The 21194-nt window shown below is 41.3% G+C and overlaps 1 protein-coding gene across 2 annotated transcripts in view; it reads left to right on the forward strand.

Annotated features, from left to right (window-relative positions):
• Positions 1-21194, forward strand: part of LOC102386416 (leucine-rich repeat and IQ domain-containing protein 3-like) — a 70989-nt gene that overhangs the window by 46146 nt on the left and 3649 nt on the right. For both annotated transcript variants that reach the window (XM_006021773.3, XM_025201822.1), the window contains exons 3-4: positions 8464-8605; positions 17761-18472. In XM_006021773.3, coding sequence (XP_006021835.2) covers positions 8464-8605; positions 17761-18472 — 854 coding nt within the window. The remainder of the gene's footprint in view (positions 1-8463; positions 8606-17760; positions 18473-21194) is intronic.

Raw genomic sequence — 21194 nt, forward strand, 5'->3', positions numbered from 1 at the left:
ATTGCCTTCCCTGATTTTGACTTTTTGTGCGTCTTTTATCTTGGACCTGACACAATAGAGCTACACTAGTGACTAATTTTGCAGTCTTAAATGTGATCTCTTTTGTCATCTGTCTTTCCAGTAAAGGCCATGGATCTAAACATTTTCTTTCTGTTCACTGATCTAGAAGAATTGGAAAAAAAGATCACATAATATTTTCATCCATGGTAATTTTTTAAACATTTGGCCTTTAATAATAGATCATTCTCATTGTGGGTTCAGTGTTTTCTGCACTTATGCTTATTTTGACATGCTTTTAATGGATAGTACTTGGTAAAATTCTAGAATAATAGATTAATATGGGGTTGTCCATCTAATCGCCCAAGTATTTATCAAAAGGTCTGGGGGCCCTGGCAGCAGGGGAGGACTTGGGAGTGGACACACTGCCGGCACAGCTGTCTGTGAGCCTGGCTACTCTGAAGTTGGACAGCCCTGGTCTAATGCACTATTGGTGTGATCTTTCTCTCTTCATGGGAGAACTTGGGAGTTTGGCCATAGATTTGTCAGTGGCTTGGGCTATAACTTTTGAATAATGGTTCGAAGGTTTTTAGGGGTACATGGCTCCAATTTTAGTTCCTGGCCTAGTTTAGAATAATTGTTATTTCAATAAGGGAGGAGGGAAGGAGAACCAAACTAATAGCTAGAAAAATGACATTTCAGGTTCCAGTAGTCAAGGAGCTGCTAGGTCTAGAAACATGTCATATATAACAATAGAAAACTTTCCTGTGATATACAACATTAATTTCTAGCTCTGACAGTATGTGAATTATTGGACTTTAAAACTGTCACTGATCCTTCAATCTAGTGGTCATTTTAGCAGTAATCTAGAATGAATGTGGCAAATCTCTATAGAAATGCCATAAATAAAGTTCTGAACTCTGGAGAAGTGTAATTTTGGACTACTGAAGGGACGGTGGTGCTGAAAGTGTTGTTTTTTGGATAAGACTTACAAAAGCTTCAGCAGTTTGTGATCATTAAAGATACCGTGATAATTTTTGCAAAGGGAGGGTGTTATTGTCCCGGTATGCTAGCTAGGTTTCTGCTTGGGTAATTACATTCTGTTTAACATTTCCAAAGATTTGATATTTTCAGCTAGAGAGATTATTCTTTCCGTCCCCTTCAGAAATCCATTGTAGTGTTTGAATTGCTGGGATAGAGTGGCTGCTCTAATTCCATTCCAGAGATGGATCCATTTCAACAGTGGGTGAAATGATCCCTGTACATAGAAGGTCTAGTTCTCATTGATGCCAGTGCTCCTTCACTTTACCAACTTAAAGGGGTCTTTACCCCTTTTTTACAGCTGTATGTCATTACTAGCATGGTTTAAAGTTACTTCATTAGAAATACAGAGTCTCTAAGACATTCTGTTGTTATATGAGTCGGTGAAAGTACTGTTTTTTGTGTACTACTTTTACCCCTTATTTTCTGTTATATGGCATCTCCCTTATTTTTCTTCTTAATATTACTCATTCTCAGGTCAAAGAGGAAACCTCCATAACAGAATGTGACTGCAATCACAAAGTGTAATGAATTTCAAATACCCAGAGCTGGTGATTGTTCCATAAATGTTGATGAGTCATAAACTCTTGAGGCCAAATTCAACCCTTCTGTAAGCAAGTACAATTCTATTGATACCAGTGGAGCTGCTTTCTCTTAAATTGAAGCTAAAATTGGCCATTGGAGTTTTTACTTCTGTTGCAATGCTTTTTGGTTATGCTTATGAACCTATAAATGTTGATTTACAGAAGTTTGCTAAAAGCACTGTCTTAAGAATCTTAAAAAAGCTGAGTGGTTTAACAGGTGAGACTGGCTTAGCGTCTATATACAGAGTTAGCTGTTTCTTTCTCTTTAAAGATTGCAACAAAATTAAACTAAATTTAACTTATACCAATTGTTGATTATGGTGTTATTAAGCATTTTTAAGAATTAGAGAAAGGGATAGGAAAATTGCATCCATTTCCTAAATCTGTATTTTTACAAAGAAGGAAAGCACTTTTTGCTAGGTATGAACTGTAAAATATTCTCCCTCTCAGATAATTTTCAAGAATGTCATTCTTAATTATGCTGGAAGTAAGCTTTTTTTTAAAAAGTAGTATTGCTTTTGAAATTGGCAACCACTGTAAGTATTTCTAAATTTTCTTCATTCCCCTTCAAACAAACATATTTATATATATTATTTAAAAATTCAAATTCTTCTCCTGATTTAAGCCATTAATTTATAGGAGATTAAAGACCTGAACACCCTGCATATAATTATTCAAGATGATAACATTTTTTAGTAACATGGCTACCTCCAGTGCTGATTACAGAAATTCTGATTAGGTAAAAAAAATAAAAACAGACTTAAGCTTAATCAGAGTATGAAATGAATCTTATCCTGTGAATTCTTATACTCTGTGAACTGGGATGCAATTAAAAGGAAGGAAGAAGTATTTCTATAGTAAATTGATTTATAATAATAACAGCTGTTTGAAGCTGTTCACAGGCCTAGCATATGGGAGAAAAGGATTAAAAAGTTGTTCTGGGTGAGATTTGTTATTTATCCCACATCCCTGTAATTTCATGTGGTGCTTCAGTACACTTTTCTGAATGCAGAGGAAAATACTACCAAGACAACTTTTACTAATTAGCAAACTTACTGTTTGTTAGCTGTTGTCATACAAAGAAGGCAAAGCTAATCTTTGACAAGGTCTTAAGAATATAGTTACTTTGGTGAACTTGGATATAAGGTAATATGATTCCAACCCTAAATATAGTATTGAAGAGACTCTTTTTGCATTTTGCCAGTTATATTAGCAAATCCAAGTAACCAATACAAACTGCCAGCTCTTGACTCCCAAGAGTAAACTCGCAGGACCCATTTCAGGCTTGGAATAAAATGTAACAGTCATTGATTTCAAGTATATCTTCTGGTGGTCTAGTTTGCCTTGCAGCCTCTAAGGACTTTTGTATACATTGCACTCAAGCGAAAAGCTGCTTACTACTTAGAATTTCTAGAGCCATTAAGTGATTCAATACATACGCATCTTCAAATTCAGTGCCTGTCAGCAGGCGTTCTTTCTTCATTTCTGTACCTTGCTATTTTACATAATGACAGTGTCCTTCACTTTCCCTGTTGGAAGTGTTAAGGCTATTCCATATTTTCTTCCTTCTTGGAGAATCTTTCACTGAAATTTTAAAATAAGTCTATTCTGTTCAAGTAATCATGGTTTTAATTAGGAAGAATAACATGCCATATTTTATCAAGTATTTTTAACATTTGTTTCACGCTTATTATATATTGTTAACTAAGAGAGTCATCTAAGTTTAGGTCAGGATACTTATTAAACTAAAGGTATATTTCCTTAGTACTTTGAAAGGCTAGAATTAGAAGCAAAATACCATATTTATTCAAATAGAAGATTTCATAGACATTAGGGCTGGAAGGGACCTTGCGAGATCTTTGGGTCCAGCCCCCTGCCCAAGGGGTAGGAAGTCAAATCACCCCAGCAAGATAAACATTCAAGTATTTCTTAAAGGTATCCACAGTAGGTGCTTGAACCACTTCTGGGGGCAGTCTATACTAGAGTCTGGAGACTCGGACAGTAGAGACGTTTTTCCTTATGTCCAGCCTAAAATGGTGTTCCAGCAGTTTGTGACTGTTAAACCGTGTCTTCCCTTGGGGTGCCCTGGTGAACAGACCTTCTCCTAGTTCCTGATGCAGACCCCTTACATACTTATAGGCTGCCACCAAGTCATCCCTGAGCCTTTGCTTCTCCAGGCTGAAGAGTCCCATGCCTCTCATAAGGCCTGTTGTCTTGACTTCTAATCATGTGCATGGCTCTCCTTTGGACTCTCAAGCTTCTTCACATCCTTTCTAAAGTGTGGAGCCCAGAATTGGATGCAGTACTCCAGCTGCAGCCTCATCAAGGCTGAGTAAAGTGGGAGGATGCCTTCTTGGGTCTTGCTTGAGATGTATCAGTAGATGCAAGCCTGAGTTTTATTTGCTTTGCTGGCTGCAACATCGCTTTGGTGGCTCATGTTCATCTTATGGTCAATCATGACCCCCAAGTCTCTTTTAGTCATGGTGCTAGTGAGTGTAGCACTGCCGAGCCTATATGTATGATGTGGGTTTTTTCTCCTGAGGTGGAGCACCTTGTATTTATCCGCGCTGAATGCTGTCAGGTTTTGATCCTCCCACCTTGCGAGCCTGTCCAGGTTGGCCTGAATCATCATCCTACCCTCTAGCGTTACCGCACTTCCCTATAATTTCATTTCATATGCAAACTTAGCCAGTCTATTTCTCACAGCTGAATCCAGATCATTTATGAATCCAGATCATTTATGAATACATTTAAGAGTACTGGTACAAGTACTGAGCCCTGGGGAACATCACTGGTCACCATGCACCACGTTGACTCAGTTTCATCAACTATCACTCTCTGGGTCCCACCTGGAGCCAGTTCCCCAGCCATTAGATCATAAGGTTGTTGAGCCATTGGACTGTAAGCCATCAGACTGTAAAATGACCCTACATATAAGATGACCCCCCAGCAATTAGATTCTATAAATGGAAAATTTGTAAATCAGTTATAATTTTCCAGGTATAGAATCTAATTATTGGAGGATTTCCTTGAATCCTAGTCCCTTTCCCTCTGCAGGGAAAATAAATCGGAGTGGGGGGGAGGAGGAGGAGGGTGCATCAGGTAACCCCTTTGTTTTCTGTTCCCCCCCCCCGCCACACTTTATTCCTCTGGCAGCCCCTTCCCCCCTGTCCGTACTGTCAGACCCTGCTCTCCTTGAGCACATGGGAGTGAGATGCAAATTTGAAAACAATAACTTTGAAATTCAAAATGGTTCTAGCAATATGCATATAGTGCCCATGCACTTAGTTTATCCAGAATTGATGCATGTTACCCTTTTTTTTTTGAACCTGCTGCAAGTTTTAATACGCCCGGTATCAAACAGGTTCCATAAATACATTTTTGATCAGCACTTTGGTATTTACTTTATGTAGTACAGGCTATGCTTGACATTAGTCCAAAGACAAAGGCTCGTTATTTGCCATATAATTCATTGGGCCAAGTCCCACCAAAGTAAATAGCATTTCCATTCATGGTGACCCCAGAGCTCAGTATGTGTGTGTACTCCAGATACCCACCTCAAATGATCTGTGTGCTAATTAGCCACCACTCATGACTGGAACCAAGTGTTCTTGTCATGAGTCCTAGGATCCTCCAAAAAATTATATGCAGATGAAGCACAGGGCAACTTGATTCAGCTTCATCTCATGGATGGCAGGACCACACTAATCAGGCTGGGAGAGGAGGCAACAGAGGGATTCTGGGTAAACTGTGTGGGCTCTGTTTCATTAGGTTTGTAGGGCTACTTAAGAAACAGCAATCATTGGAAATGAGAAAGAAAGGCACAGCTCAGCTATGGGAATGAAGAATAAATAAAAATGTATGCAATATTGTGGCTCACCATGGCTTGAAAAAGAATCAGCGGTGAGGGGGACTGCACTTAATGGGCACTACTATACATTGGTATTATTCAGATGGGTTGTGGTAGAATGTCTGTGCACTCTTCTTGGTGTTCTCCTGTGGTGGCAGGTTTCAGGACCCTGACCAGAGAAGTGGTTTTCTATAGACATGAGGCCAAATAGCAAGGGGCCCCAATGGCTCGCTTGGACCAGTTCATCTCTTGCTTCAAGTATGCCTTGTAGAAAGCCAAGAACCTGCTCATAAACACTTGGACCCACAGTCGAGGACTGTATACAAATGGGGCTGAGTGAAATGTACTGGTACTGCAGGAAGACAGAAGAGGATGATGGGAAAGAAATGGCTGACCTTATATGGTAGATAGAGGACTGGCACAGACTTTTCGGAGGCAAACCCTCTGAAGAGAACAATGAATGAAAGCACTGGAATAGTGATAGGTGCGCGGTGCAAACTACCTAACTGGACTAAAATAGTTTAAATGTCAAAGTATGCTTTGGTATGCCAAGTGAACCACAGTGGTCACTTGACAGGTTATTAGAGGTACAGTTGTGTGTGTGTGTGTGTGTGTATAGAAATAAATATTTTGCAAAACAGAAATAGTGATAGTTTCTCCCACCAGTGTTTTTTTAAACTGGGAAGGGTGTCAGAGCTTGCTCCAGCCCCTCTCAGTGGCAGCCCAGTGCTTATTCCTTCCTGGGGTACATTGGTAGGTCCCTAGCTATAGGTAGGTACTGTATGTCTATAATATGTCCTTCATTCACTTTCTACAACTATATTGGTGGGAGATGGGCAGAGATATATCCGTATTCCCTGATATACTAGCCAGCACACTTGAACTGATGTGAAATAGGCAGTAAATAGCCAGGCAGAGCTTGTTGGTAATTATAAATTCCTTACTGAAAGAAAAAATAAGATTCAGAGAGTATATAGCAATAGAGACAGAGGTAGAACAAGGTCAAATGGTTACAATTCTCTCATAGATTACAGACTTTGGTTATAATGGGGCAGTTTGCCACTTGATATTTTCATACCAAATAATTTGTAGCAAATAATATTTATATAATAATATCAGTAAATTGCAAATGGTATTATTAAAACCAGGTCTTATTCTATACTGCAAAGGATTTTTAGCCGTAAAAAATTATGTTATACTGTTTATTGCCTGTTCTGACTATACCAGATTTTTCTTTCAATAATGTCTAAAATTATGTCTGTGGAAAGTTGTACTGGTTCTTCATTAACAGCCTGTTATAGCAGCCTTTAATCATATCAATGAGACTTTTTCCATGAGTAGGTATTATGTGTGTAAGTGTTGTAGAAAGGGGTCCTCTGTCGTGCCACTTCATACACATCCTTAAAATCAAGCTCTTTATGACCTATAAATGTTGAGAGGTTGCTGAATAATTTGTTCTTTATGTCTCAAATAGAAAAAAAAAACCCTATTAATTAATGATGGAAGCTCTATTTAAATCAATTTTCAGAATTTCTTTAGCGAATGGATCTGTCTTACTGGAGTGTTGTACTTGAAAATAGTTATTCTTAATTGTGTCAAGCCTATGTGTGTTTCTATTTTTTAATGTAATTAGTATCTTTGAAAGGACTGGATGGGAATTAGTTATAAGAGCTGGAATCTTCCATGTTTAATCTACAACTGATGATCTAGTTCAGAATGGTAGGGATCAAAAATGCATCTTATTAAAGGCCTAGTATGGGAAATAAATTGACAACACCTGAATTTGGCAGGTAAATAGGCAACCTTCTTTGGAGATGTCATAGGATGTACTGAAAAAGCTCATTTGAAAAATTGTTAATTTGGTACTGGCCCAAAATAGTAATTATTAGGTGCGTCTTCATGAGATGCTTTACCATGCAGTTGACTAATTGACTGCATGGTAGAGCATTACCATCTACACATGCAGGTGCTTACTACACACTAAATTAGTCTACTGCGCAGTGAATTTGATACGTGCCATGCATCGCTACTACATAGTAGTCATGGGCTACTATGCAGTCATCGTTTTGTGTAGATGCTGCCTGTGTGCGCTAAATTATGGGTTCAGTTTTTCAAGAAGTTACTGATTGATTTGCAAAATCTTAGGCCTGAGAGACTGGGTAACTCAGCTTCTGTAACACATTGCCAAAACTTTTCAACTAAGTACAGGTCACCAGTATGAATCTGGCTCATATGAAAAGTTAGAAAAAATGTTATCATCTGATTGCTCTTCTGTGGCATATGAGATGAGTTTCTTTATTAGCTCAGTTTCTAATTATGAAATACCTACCTTATAATGCATGGTATTTTAGTCAGTTCAAGCTGGCATTTTTGTTTTCAGATTCAATAAAAAAATAAGTAAAAATTGGTGAGAACAAAATAAAACCATCTCTTGCTCTAAGGTTGGAAACTCTGGGTCAGGAGTTGAACATGTGTACATGACAATGAATTTATGTTGTGTATACTGTACCAGTCATGTTGATAAATAAAGGGAGTCAGTTGCAGTCAAGCATATTTTACAAGCATTGCATTTACTTAAATATGAAAATATAAACTTTTTCTTAGTGAAACTACTTGCTTGTTCATACAGTAAAATATAAGGTGCCCTCATCATTTACAAACTGCAGAGGAAGGCATCTTGATGTAACAGATGATGAGTTGAAGGGTTGTTTAGTCTAAAAGCTGGGATTTATTCCAGAAGCACAGAGGTATATGGAGTTGGAACAAGTAGCCAGCCAGCCATGTGTATAGAGACACTGCCTGGAGACACATTTTTTGCAAGAAAGGGGTAGTAACTCTCCAAAAAATCAGGAGAAGGGAATTTTTTCCCAAAACATTAAGTGCATATATACAGTATTTTACTTTTGAGGAATAATAGTATATTAGTACCACAAATCTTCATTTATTTGATATAGCAGTATATCTAATTACAAAAATGTATTTTGTTAACAGGTCTTCTCTATGGATAATTTTAAAGAGCTTCCTGTTTTATGTCTTGGAAGAGAAAAACAACCAGTTATCTCTATTTTACCTACATTGGGGAAAAAAGAAAGAAAAATTAAACTAGAGGAACGACGAATTCCACTGAGGAAGGGTTAGTCACATTATTCTTTTATAGTACTTTATAAAATTAAAAAGAAATACACTAACTATAAATAAAATTAAGCTACTAGGAGAACATTAGCAACCATTTTAGGTATTTATTATAGGTACAGCTGGTAGTTCTAAGTGTGCAGTTGCTTATAACTCTGCCAAACTCTAACTCACTGGATTGAAAGTTTACATTTTGGTTCTCTCTCTTGACCTGTTTCATTAATTCAATCAGAATGGTCCAGCCAGTTCTGAGAATGAGAACACAGACAGCAAAATCTGTGCCTTGACAAATTTCATTCCCCCTTTTTTTTTGAACAGCATTCATACTCACAAACTTTAGATCAAGAATTTGAAATATGGTGGGGGAAATTTTCCTTTATACCAAGAGAACGTTTTCCTATTTTGGTAAAAATACACTCAAATTTGACCAGGTTTATAAGCCTTTGAAAATTTCTGAACTCCTCTGTCAAGGGTTCAGAAACTGTAATTATTAAAATCTTCAAAGATTTTAGTCACTGAGTTTGCTCAAACTTTTTGTGACTCCTGGTGCTGACCAGGTACCATCCCCAGAGAGCAAATGTGCATGCTTCCTATAGCCAGGGTTAGAAAGGCAAAACTAGACTTCCACTATAAGAGCTGCTCTGGGCCAAGATGGGAGTCAGACACTGGAACCAAAGGGAGTGAGCCTCTTTGCCTTATGTACTCACATGCTGGCATAAAGAAGAATGAAGGGAGAGGCTGTTATGTTTGTCCTAGGCTTTTCATAAATAAATGATTCTAGCCATGAGTATGGGAAAGAGCACTGCCAAATTAAACAAAACAGAATATATTATAAACTTAAAGTAAAACTATACATGCATTGACATTAGCAGGTTTAACAAAAAAAAATGGCTAGTACTGTTCCTCAAGTCCCTAAGGATTCTGATTCCTTCCTTTCTCTTTGGTGATCCCAGAGTATTTATATCTTTGGTAATATTTTCATTACTTACAACATTGCACCTGTACCTTCAAGATCCTGATAACTGGCTATTCAAAGTGTGCTTTCCTTGAGAGGAATATTCCAGAGCACACTATGTGCAAAGTTTCAAGTTTGACTCTAGGAGTTCTGCTGAGTTAGGACTACATACACTGTCAGTAAGAAAAATGAGATGGATGCATGGATTTCCCAGAAACAAAGATACTTTGTTTGTGGAAGCTTAGGAAACAACAAAGATAAGGAGAAGGAGACCTTCAAGTTTTAAAGCAACAGAATAGGGGACTGCAGAGAGAGCATCCCTTAGACTAATCTCCCATATGTAAAAACCCAGGGCTTTTCACATCCTTATTAGGCTCATGGATAGTTCTCTGGCAAACTACCTTAGGCTGCATACAGACATTCATTTCTACTGGAAGGAATTTCTTCTGATACAAAAAATAACCTGGGAGATGCACCATACGGATGTTCCTCCAGCCCAAGTGGGCTGCTCCCTAGGCCTCTCTCACCCTTATGGGAACCCATTAATTGCCTGCTTTACTGCCTGCTTTACTGCCTGGGAAGGTGGCAGGCTGTCTAGCACTTGGCAGGTGCTGAAAAGCAGCAGCTCCTACATATAGTTTGGGAAACTGCGTCCTGCCTCCAATCTGCCTATTGGCTGATTGACAGCAGGAGGGCATTATCCCATGATGGGAGCCTTCCAAGTTCACTCCCAACAGAATAGTCCCTGCTTCTTGCACTTCTCCAGGCTGACCTGGAAGAGTGCAGGGAACCTGGGTCAAGAAGACTTGCTTGGAGCCCTTGTCCCACCTGCTGGCTTTTATGTGTCCACCCTGCTGCTCACGAGGGTGGCAGGGGTGGCAAGGGAAAGCTAGCAGGAGTTCCTGAGACCAAGGACTTTCCATTTTTGGTAAGAGATGGAGCCATGGCTGCTGCTCCCCTCACCTCCTAGTCTATGGGATGAGGGGAGCAGTCAACCCCTGTACCATCTTCACAAGACCAGAGTGACCCCAATCTCAAAAAGACAGGGAGCCTTTCCCCTGGCTCCACTCCTTCCAGTCTCCAGGATGAGTTATGATGAGTTATGATCACTTGGGAAAGCAGAATAAAGAATGTCATCTTACTGGACAAAGTCTCAAAAGCATTGTAGATCTGTAGGGCCAGATCAAGGTTGTTCACGTAGGTACTTCCATTATGAATGCTGTAGTGGAACTATGAATACTGACCATAAGACACCTCAAGTTGACTGCAAGTCGATATGAACATTTTAGAGCTTGTCTACTGTCCTATGGGAGCATGTACCAGAACTGAGGGGTTCAAGCACATCCCACCATTTTCTCATTCTGTGGGCACAGTCCAGACCCAGATCTTCCTCCCAGGAGGCTGCTCTGAGCTCCCATGAGGCTGCCTGCTTTTAGACCTGCCAGAATTGTTGTTCCTGTGCGACTATTGCATATTGACTCTGCAGTTCCTACGGTTCTAAAACTAGAATCAGTAAGCAAAGTAGATGTGCCTGGAATGCATAGAAAGGAATGGATTTGAGCTGTAAACAGCTAAGTAATCCCTCTTGTGGCTACAGCCATATGGTAAATTCAGTTCCTGTGTAAAAATAAGATTGAGTTATTAACTCGAAAAAAAAGAAAAAAGGGAAAAGGCTAATAAATCACTTGATGCTTCTGGCTACTTTGTCTGTAGTAGAGGGCATGAGTGATGTGCCAGGCATGAATCCCCTGAGATTCCTGTGCTCACAGCAGGGCATGGGGCACAGGGCTGTAGCCAAGCCAGAACAGCTCTGGGCATAAGATGCCTCCACAGCCCAGTGGACAGAACCCAGCATAGGAGTGAGTGCCATGCCTCCATGGCCACCAAGGTGAGGCACAGCAGCAATGTTGGTGCAGAGTTGTGCCCCAGCTGTAGCCAGGCAGGCAGGGGGCACCTCAACTTGTCAGCCATAGTGGCATGGCACTGTCTCCTGCACCGGGTCCTGCCCACTGGGCTGCAGAGGCAGCTCCTGCCTGGCTGCATCCCTTTGCCCCACACCCCACTGTGGGTGCAGAAAAATCAGGGGGCGCATGCCCCCCTGGCTGCATCACCTTGGCCCCCTTGCCCCTCTCCACTATGTTGCCTGTGCTATCCTGCCCCCCCTAGCATGTTACCTGTGTCCCCATCCCCCTCAATGCTTTGTCTATGCCTCCCCTCACTGCTCCAGTGTGTCACCTGTGCCCCCTGCCCCCATAGACTTACCTAGAAGGAGCTGAAGGAGCTGCTCTCCATTGCTGCTTGGTTTGTAATTTCCTCAGGTTTGGGCCCAACAGCCCTCTTTCTGAGGTGGGCCAGAGTCCTCAAGCCCCCATGTACTCTGCACCAATGGTAAGTATAGAGATCTGAGAGGAGTATATGAGCTAATGTACCGTTTTATGTACTACAGCATGCAAACAGTACAACATAAATTATGGAGATAATGTCACATTTCCAGTTTGTACTACTGTCAGTGTGATCCTTAACATTGCTTCAGCAAATTTGTAAAACATTCCTATTGGTAGCATTTTAGAAGTTCATAAAAAATTAAGTAGTAATTGCGTAGACACTATCTTTCCTGCTTGGTGCAGGGGGCTGGACCTGATGATCTTCAGAGGTCCCTTCTGGCCTTACAGTCTGTGAATGTCTGTTTTTCATCAGACCACGCCCTTCACAAGAGACATTTCAGAATATTTTTATATTCATAATATGAAGATAATTTGTGTCATAGTACAGCATTGTTAATCTGAAGTATAGCACCACTATGTTGTTAATGAGAATATCATCTATTATGCATATTTATCTGCCTACAGAAAAAGTGGACTGCACATAGTGTTGCAGTTTGTTTAGTTGTCACTGTAGGAGTAATATATCTTTCTTCTTTCTCATTATGCTGAGGTATTTTAGAGGAGGTTTTATCTTATTCAAAAAGCTATATTGTGAGTTTTTGTAATTAATCTTCCTTGGTTTCGTAAAACAACTCACTTTGATCAGTGATGCACTTATGCAATTCGAAATCATGTGTAAAGGATTTTGGAGAATGCTTATTAAATTCCATGTCTGAAAAAAAGAATAAAAGTATTCTGTATATATTGCACAATCGTTTGGAGCTGCATTGCAGTATGTAGTCACTAGACCCTGTGGGAAGTATGTGACATAATACTGCCCTATGGATGGCTTGGGAAGAATTGTGCTAGTCTTGCACAACACTTCAATAACATATATGCTGCAGCCCCTAGCTGGGGTTTGTTTTTAAGGCAGCCACCCTTTCAGAGGGTGGGAGGGTTGGAAATCATGTCATAAGCAGACTCTTCCCAGTCTCAGTATTGTAATCCTGATTGATAATAAACTTTCATGTAACCTAGATTGTCAACTGTTTGTACGAGTGTGATTAGCTGGGGTTCTCTCTGCTTGTTTATGCAAAGGGCACTAACAAGCATGGCAGATTCTCTGCAGCTTTTATATATTAATCCCATTTTATTTTCCTTATCCACTTTCCCAACTATTGAATACTCTTCTGTGTTTTTACTTCATTTTTATTTGATTCCTTCTCTTTAAAATTCTGGGGTTTTTTGCTCTTCCTTGGTGACTTAGGGCATTTTTTGCTCTTCCTTGGTGACTTAGGGTGACCCCATGCTTGCAGTGCAGTGTGGGGTGCTTTTAAAAGCACCTGATGCTGTGGTGAAGGTGTTTTAGTTCAAAAGTGCACTGCCGCCATTTTCTCAACGCTGATGCGCATTTCACCATTGATACAAATGCACATGATGCAGCACTGGGCACCTCAGCTCACATGCAGAGTAGACTCGATTAATCAAGTTGGAGCAGACAAATGTGTGTATAAATGCCCTTACTGTCTCATTTTCTTGTTCTGTGAAGCATTCCTCTCAAGGGCATTTGAAATTAGATCTGATTGTCTGTGAGGTCAGGAGGAACTTCTTGTTGAATGTTCTGCCTTAATGAATGGTTTGCCTTATAAATGTGTTTTCTGTTTTGCCAGTTGCAGAACTTTTAGGCTTTTTTGTTTTACTAGCCAGGTAGTGGTCTATCAGGTAAAGCATTATTCCAGGGGGGGAGCAGGATCAAGTGACATCACCTCTTGAATGCATGGGCTATGGTAGGAGAAGGCATACACATTTAAACCTACTAGTATGTGGAAAGCAGGGCCTTGCAATTTGCAGCGGTACTACCACCCCTATTAAAACTAAGTGTAGTTCACTGTTGGCTATTGCCCTGACATACATAGCTGGCTTCATTTGGTGCACTAGTTTCATAGTAGATAGGGGTCAGAAGGGGCCCGAATAGATCATCTAGTCTAACCCCCCTGCCACTGGTTGGAGCACACGCTAGGATCACATGGCCCCAGACAGGTGTTCATCCAAACTCTTTTTGAATTTACCCAAGGTAGGAGCAAGGACCACTTCCATAGGAAGTTGATTCCAGATCCTAGCTACCCTGACAGTGAAATAGTGCCTCCTAATCTCTAACCTGAACCTATTCTCCAGCAGCTTCTGGCCGTTGTTCCTTGTCACCCCAGGTGCTGCTCGGGAGAATAGGGCTCTTCCTATTTGCTGCTGATCTCCCCTAACGAGTTTGTAGGCAGCCACCAAATCCCCCCTCAGCCTCCGCTTGCTGATGCTGAACAGGTTCAGGTCCCTCAGCCTCTCCTTATAGGGCCTGCCCTTTTGCCCTCCAACCAAGCGGGTGGCCCTCCTCTGAACCCTCCTTCTTAAAGTGCAGTGCCCAGAACTGAATGCAGTACTCCAGTTGAGGCCAGAGCAGTGTCACATAGAGGGGCAGTATCACCTCTCTGGACCGGCTTGAGATGCATCTTTGGATGCACAACAAGGTGCAGTTGGCTTTGCTGGCTGCAGTCTGGCATTGGCAGCTCATGTTCATCTTGGAGTCAATAATGACTCCAAGATCCCTTTCCATCTCTGTGCTCACAAGTGGGGAGCTCCCCAGCTTGTGTGTATGCTGTGGATTCCTTCTTCCCAGGTGTAGCACCCTGCATTTATCTACATTGAACCTCATCTTATTACCATCTGCCCACTTCTGTAGTCTGTCTAAGTCTAATTGCTGCCTCTCTCTCCCTTCAAGTGTGCCTACCTCTCCCCACATCTGGATGTCATCGGCAAACTTGGACAACGTGTTTTCCACCCCCTCGTCCAAGTCACTGATGAAGATGTTGAACAGTGTAGGCCCTAGGACTGTACCCTGGGGGACCCCACTGTTCACATCCCTCCAGGTCGAGGATGACACGTCCACCACCACTCTCTGGGTGCAACCATCTAGCCAATTTGCCACCCATCTGACTGTAGGCATTTCTGTAACAGCTTTCTGCAAAATTGTATTCTACCAAGTAGTCGAGATCCTAAAACTTAATGTGAATTTTTTGTTCTTCCAAGTTGTTACCCAAGCAGTGGTTACTGGTGAACAACTAAAGTGGAATCTTTTGCCTCATTATACTGCAAAATGTATCACTCTTAGTTATTCCCTTGGGCATGATCTCCCTTGCTGGCCTCTCACAAATGTGCTCCTTTAATGATTTTTTCAAGGATTTTCCCCAAGACCGATGTGAGGCTTATGGGCCTATAGTTTCCCGGGTCCTCCTTCCTCCCTTTCTTATAGATGGGGACCACATTAGCTAGTTTCCAGTCTCTGGGCACCTGGCCCGTGGACCAAGACCACTTATACAACTGGACTGGGGCACAGCAATGACCCCCGCCAGCTCCCTCAACACCCGTGGGTGGAGGGCATCAGGGCCCGCAGATTTGAAAACATCCAGCCCTTCCAGAAGATCCCTAACTACTTCTGCGTAGACCTGAGGCCTGGCAGTGCTATCCCCAAGATTGCCCCTACCTGTGGTGGGAGAGCTGTCCTGTTTCCTGTCCGAGAAAACAGAGGCAAAGAACTTGTGAAAGATTTCGGCTTTCTTGTCTGGCGTAGCCACAAGATTACCATTTGAGTCTAACAGGGGCCCTACGTTACCCAGTGCCCGCTTCTTACTCCCAATGTATTTGAAGAAGGACTTTTTGTTGTCCTTAATCCTGGTCACTAGCCTGAGTTCCACCCCCGCGTTGGCCTTCCTAATGGTCCTCCTACACTCACGGGCCAAGGAAGAGTATTTCTCCTTGGTGATAGCCCCTCTCTTCCACCGGGTGTACACCTCCTTTTTGGCCCTCAGGCATTCTCAAATGCCTTTGCTGAGCCATGGGGACTTCAGAGCACTTTTACCCCCCTTCTTTCTCTCGGGGATTGTCACACTGTGAGCCTGGAGGATTATCCCTTTAAGGTACGACCATCCCTCATGGATTCCCATCTCCTCTAACTTTTGGGCCCTCAGTGCTTCCCCCACTTATCTCCTAAGTTCGTTGAAGTTGGTCCTTCTGAAGTCAAGGGCTTTAGTCTTGGTATAAGCCCTCAACACCCTGCGCTGGATGGTGAATTCCAGCAGGCGATGATCACTGTCACCCAGGTGGTCAAGGACATGCAGTCCCCTCACCAGGTCATCCCCAGTGGCCAAGACCAGGTCCAGCAAGGCATTGCCCCAGTGGGGCTGTGTACCTCCTGGATAAGGTGGAGGTCTTGTATTTCAGCTAGGAACCTACGCGAACGGTCAGACCTGGCTGACTAGTGCATACAGATGGTCAGACTAGTGCATACAGATGGTTTCCAACTGAATAAAAACACAGATCAAGACATGTTAAAGATTCTTGCTGAAGTCTGTGATGGCAGTTCAGCAAAGCATTTTGGATCAGACTGAATTTCAACAAGGACCATGTCTGTTCCATTAATTCAGCTAATTTGACTCAATAAGTTATTAAGTAAAAACTGCTGTCAATTTGGCACCAGGCCACATCTGTCTTTATTTGTGACCTGGCACAAGGCAAATCACTTCCTTTTAACACAGCGACACTTTTGACTATTAATTTGTTTTTGACCCTGCTCCTGAAGAATTATTCATACCACCTCCAAAGTGATATCCGTAGAAAGTACAAAACAGCAAGAGCAAAAAGCATTCGCAAGTTATGAGAAACAGTTATTGTCATTTTTTTTGCATGCTGCGGTTGTTTGAATCTTCTTTTATCATGCTTTGCAATACAAAGAATATTTATGGCTTTGTAGTAGGCTTGAAATAGAAGGCTTTTGTGATAAACAGACAAAACAGCTTAATTTTGCATTTCATCCTTTGCAAAAATAATTCATAGCCTTGCATATGCCTATGCTGTAAACAGTTCCCCATAAATAAAACCATATAACAATAGTTTGAAAAGCATTATGCTAAGAATTGAATAGGGAGAAAGAATCTGTTGTGGACCTGAATATAGAGGAACTTGCACAAGACGCTGACATTTAATTTTAAAGAGATACAGTGAAATAAATATAGTTAAACCATGCAGGCAAGGGATATATTTAAAATGTGATTATGGACTGGAGTTGTTTATAATCGTATTCTTAAGAAGTTACATTTTTATGCTGCAATTTTAAAATGTCAATTAAAAGTCTGTCTCTAAAAAAAAAAAAAAAAGCAACAAATATAAGAACTTTTGAAGCTTTCAGAAAAGATTTTATTTGTATTTAGATTGGGTGTAATGACACAACTGGGCACTAAGGTTAGCTGTTTTCACACAAGCAGTGACAACTTCTGATTGTGGCTGCTAGCATGATCATGAAGCTGCAATGGCACTGCTTCCTACTACCCCAAGTTAGCACCTGGGGTGGCTGCCCTGGTTTATACCACTGGTATTTTGCTGGGTAGTAGAGTACTTTTCTGATCCAAGAACTTCTCAAGCTGATTGATACACTTCTATCAACTTCACTGGGAGCTGGATTAGGGCTAAAAGAATAGTAGTTTATTAAATACTTTTAAAAACTTTTACATGGCGATTTTGACTTCAATAAAATGTTCTTATTAGGCTTTTATTCCAAGGCATTTTTTTACCTTAAAGTATGATAAATAAACAAACTCTGGTAGATATTAGTTAGACAAGAATGTTTTAGTCCAATTTCAAAGAATTATGGTGTTTAATTCAATCTAATAAGACTTCAGTACAGCATTCTTATCAGCAGACATTGAATTCTAATAAAATACTGAAATATTAAGAACAATAATAGTTTTAATTAAATTACATCCTAGCTTTAATATTTTATTCTTTATTTTGTAGGTTCCTTGGACATGGAGAAACCAAATATGGAAGAGCAGGTAGAAAATAAGCTCTCAGTAGGTAGAGCAAATTTTTATTCAGTGAGGGATAAACTTCCATTATTTCAAAAGAAAGGAGAAGAAATTTGGCATGCTGTACATGGATTTCATTCTGGTATTCATCCTAATTGCCAGAGTAAAGCTCTGCATTGCCCAATCAGGATAGAGAAAAGGATTTTTGCTAAAATGTATGGATCTGGAATGCTTGGACCACTATATGATATCGATAAATTTTATAAGGAGAGTAAGCAACATGACATCCAAACTAGAAAAGAACTTAGGGTTATGCAGATGAAGAATGCTAAAGACAAAGTTAAGCACAATGCTGAAGGATTTCTTAGGGAGAAAAAACATGGTGCTCAAATAAGGTACAAAGAAGATGATATAAGAATTCAGGAAGCTTTACAACAGCGTGAAGTGACAAGATCAAAATATATTGAAGATGTTAGGGAGGGGCATGCTCAGTTTCTAGAAAAAAAGAAACAAAAAGAATCAGAGTATTCATTTGTTCAGGAGTTCAGCGCTCAGCATGTTGCCTTGACACAGAGTTTCTCAAAACTAGACAGAATGAAGAAATGCAAGGAATCTGTAAAGGAGAAAGAACGAATTGTTACAGAATGTAAAGAAAAAGTGAAAAAATGTAAGGAGTTGATTAAAAGTCTTCAGGACAAGAGGTATGTTGTTTCTTAGTTGTTAGCATTGTCAATATGAATGTAGCATGCAGATATGACTAAAATACTTGTGCTCATTGGAATGCTAAGAGCTTCCAATGTTTTGTATGGAATGTTTTGTATTTTTGTGATGTCACACTAAAACAGCCCCACAAATTGATGAAAAGCTGGATTACAGTACTGTAAATGAAGAGTTCCTATAAAATAGAAGGAGGAACACAAAATAAAGAAAAGCTTTAAGAACATCTTTAAATTCTTTCTTAAGGGAACTCTGTCCCTTGAACCTAATCTGAGAACATGCACTTGAGGCAAGAAGAACATGGAATTTGAAGGACCTCACTGGCCTGAATAGTTATTTCTTTCCTTCTGTGCAGAAAGAATAGTAGATAACAAACTAATAATTCAGAGAGAACTTCTCCTTGCTCACCCTGCTCTATACAGTAGTGTGGAAGTTCTCCATGTAGAACACTTTCAGAGGAAAGAGAAGGGTTTGCCCTTTTTATAAGTTGCACCACATTTCAATGCTAAGATACTTAAGGAAAAATTCCAGGAATAAAATACTGTTTTTGCTTTTGCATTATGAGCTTTAGACTAGTTAGCCATGTGGTAATTCAAATTGGGTTCCTTTTATATCCTGACAGAACTCGGTCAACAAACATGTCTGATCTAGTCTCAGGCAGTGGTCCACACTTAAGCCATGCCATACGCTTAGTACTGACAAGGTGTCTGATGCTGATGCGCCCAGTATCCTTGACTGTGATGCTAATCTGGTAGAGATGTTTCTGGCACCAGTGTTCTTAGCACTGAAATTATTTTTGGTACTGAGGGATTTTGCAGTGACTCACCATTGGTATCTCCAGCTGTAAGATAGTCTTCTGTTTCAGTATTGACTGAAATAGTCTGATACTATTACAGTACCAGCCCATTCTTTAGCTCTGAGTCCCAGTTCATTGCCAGTCCATTAGCTCTCATGGTGGGGCAGACTCACGTTTATCTCAACAATTTGGTTAGGGTAACCTCACCATTACAAACAGAACTTGTTTTTCTTCCTCTTCTAAGTACAAATAGGGGGGTATCCTCAATACAGTCACACATTTCCTGTTCCTGTGTCCCTAGGAATCTAGGTTCTGTCACGAGCCGTAGACCTTTGGGATGTCGTAGAGAGTGCACAACATGAGATCCACTCCATGTCTCTAGCCTCTTACAGTCTTGACCACAATGGATTCTTACAGGAATTGGCTCCTTTCTTACAGAACTTTGTAGAATTGCTTAAATATGGTGGCTGGTACAAACAGGAAGAACAGGAAAATGAGGAACAACATCTGTAATTGGAAGAGTCCTGATCTGTCCCTGTGGTAGTGTCCTATTTCTCACTAGATGAGGTAGTAGCACCATTCATTTACACCCTTTCAAATGATTTTAAAGACATTTCAGGCCCTTCTGAACTGTGTAGCAGTCATGTTCAAAACCCAGAACAAATCTAGTAAATCTCTGGACATCATACACTTCCCATGTCTAGAGATTTTTTTCCACTCCAGTTAACAATAAGCAGTTGAAACTAACAACAGGTAATCTGCTCTTAAATCTCATAAAAGCACATTTAACTCATTCTGGAGGTAACTGGAGAATACATTTGGGTTAGGGGTGGTCAACCTGAGGCACAGGTACCACAAGTGGCATGGGCAACCTTGTGCGTGTGGCACATGGCAGGTCAGGAATGGAGTGGGGGACACAGCAACAGATCAGACAGAGAGTACAGGACAGGGAACATAAAGCACAGCAACAGATTGGTCCGAGAGCATTGGGCACAGAGCAGAACACAGAACAGATTGGACAGGGGAAGGGGTTGGAGTGGCACTCGGGGAGGGTGCACAGCCCCACCAGGGAAAGATGCCTTGTTGGATCTGGTACTGGCCATGGGTGACAACCTGGTGAGGGGTCTGCGGGTGCTCGACCACCTGGGCGACAGTGATCATCGCCTGCTGGAATTCACCATCCAGCACAAGGTGGCAAAGGCCTGCAGCAAGGCAGCAGCCCTGGACTTCAGGAGGGCAGATTTCAATGAGGTAAGGAGAATAGTTGGGGAGGCACTGAGGTCCTGGAGGGGAGGGGAGTCGGGTGTCTAATAGGAGTGATCGTTTCTTAAGGAGACGATCCTCCAAGCCCAAAGGGAGGTAATCCCAACGTGGATCAAAGGGGGCAAGAGGGTGCAAAAGCCGCCATGGCTCACCAAAAGCATACGGGAACATCTCCTAGCTAAAAAGGAGGCGTACACCCAATGGAAGGGTGGGGCCATGACCAGGGAGGACTATACCTCGGTTGCTCAGGGCTGTAGGGGAGCAGTCAGGAAGGCCAAGGTGGAGATGGAACTGGGACTAGCTACCTGGATCAAGGACAACAAGAAGTCCTTTTTTTAAATACATAGGGGGTAAAAAGAAGGTACTGGGTAACATGGGGCCTCTGCAGGACACGCTAGGAAATCTGGTGGTTGCACCAGACAGCAAAGCTAACCTATTTAACAATTTCTTTGCCTCCATTTTTCTGAGCAGTGACTGGGTCACCCCCCACCCACCGGGACCCCCATAGGACCCAGGGGAAGCGCACCCAGACCTAGGGTCAGTGAGGACCTAGTCAGGGAACTTCTGGAGGGACTGGATGTATTTAAATGAGCAGGTCCTGACGATCTCCACCCCAGAGTGCTGAGGGAATTAGCAGAGGTCATTGC

The sequence above is a fragment of the Alligator sinensis genome, unplaced genomic scaffold, assembly GCF_000455745.1.
Source record: "Alligator sinensis unplaced genomic scaffold, ASM45574v1 scaffold853_1, whole genome shotgun sequence".
Classification (NCBI taxonomy): domain Eukaryota; kingdom Metazoa; phylum Chordata; order Crocodylia; family Alligatoridae; genus Alligator; species Alligator sinensis.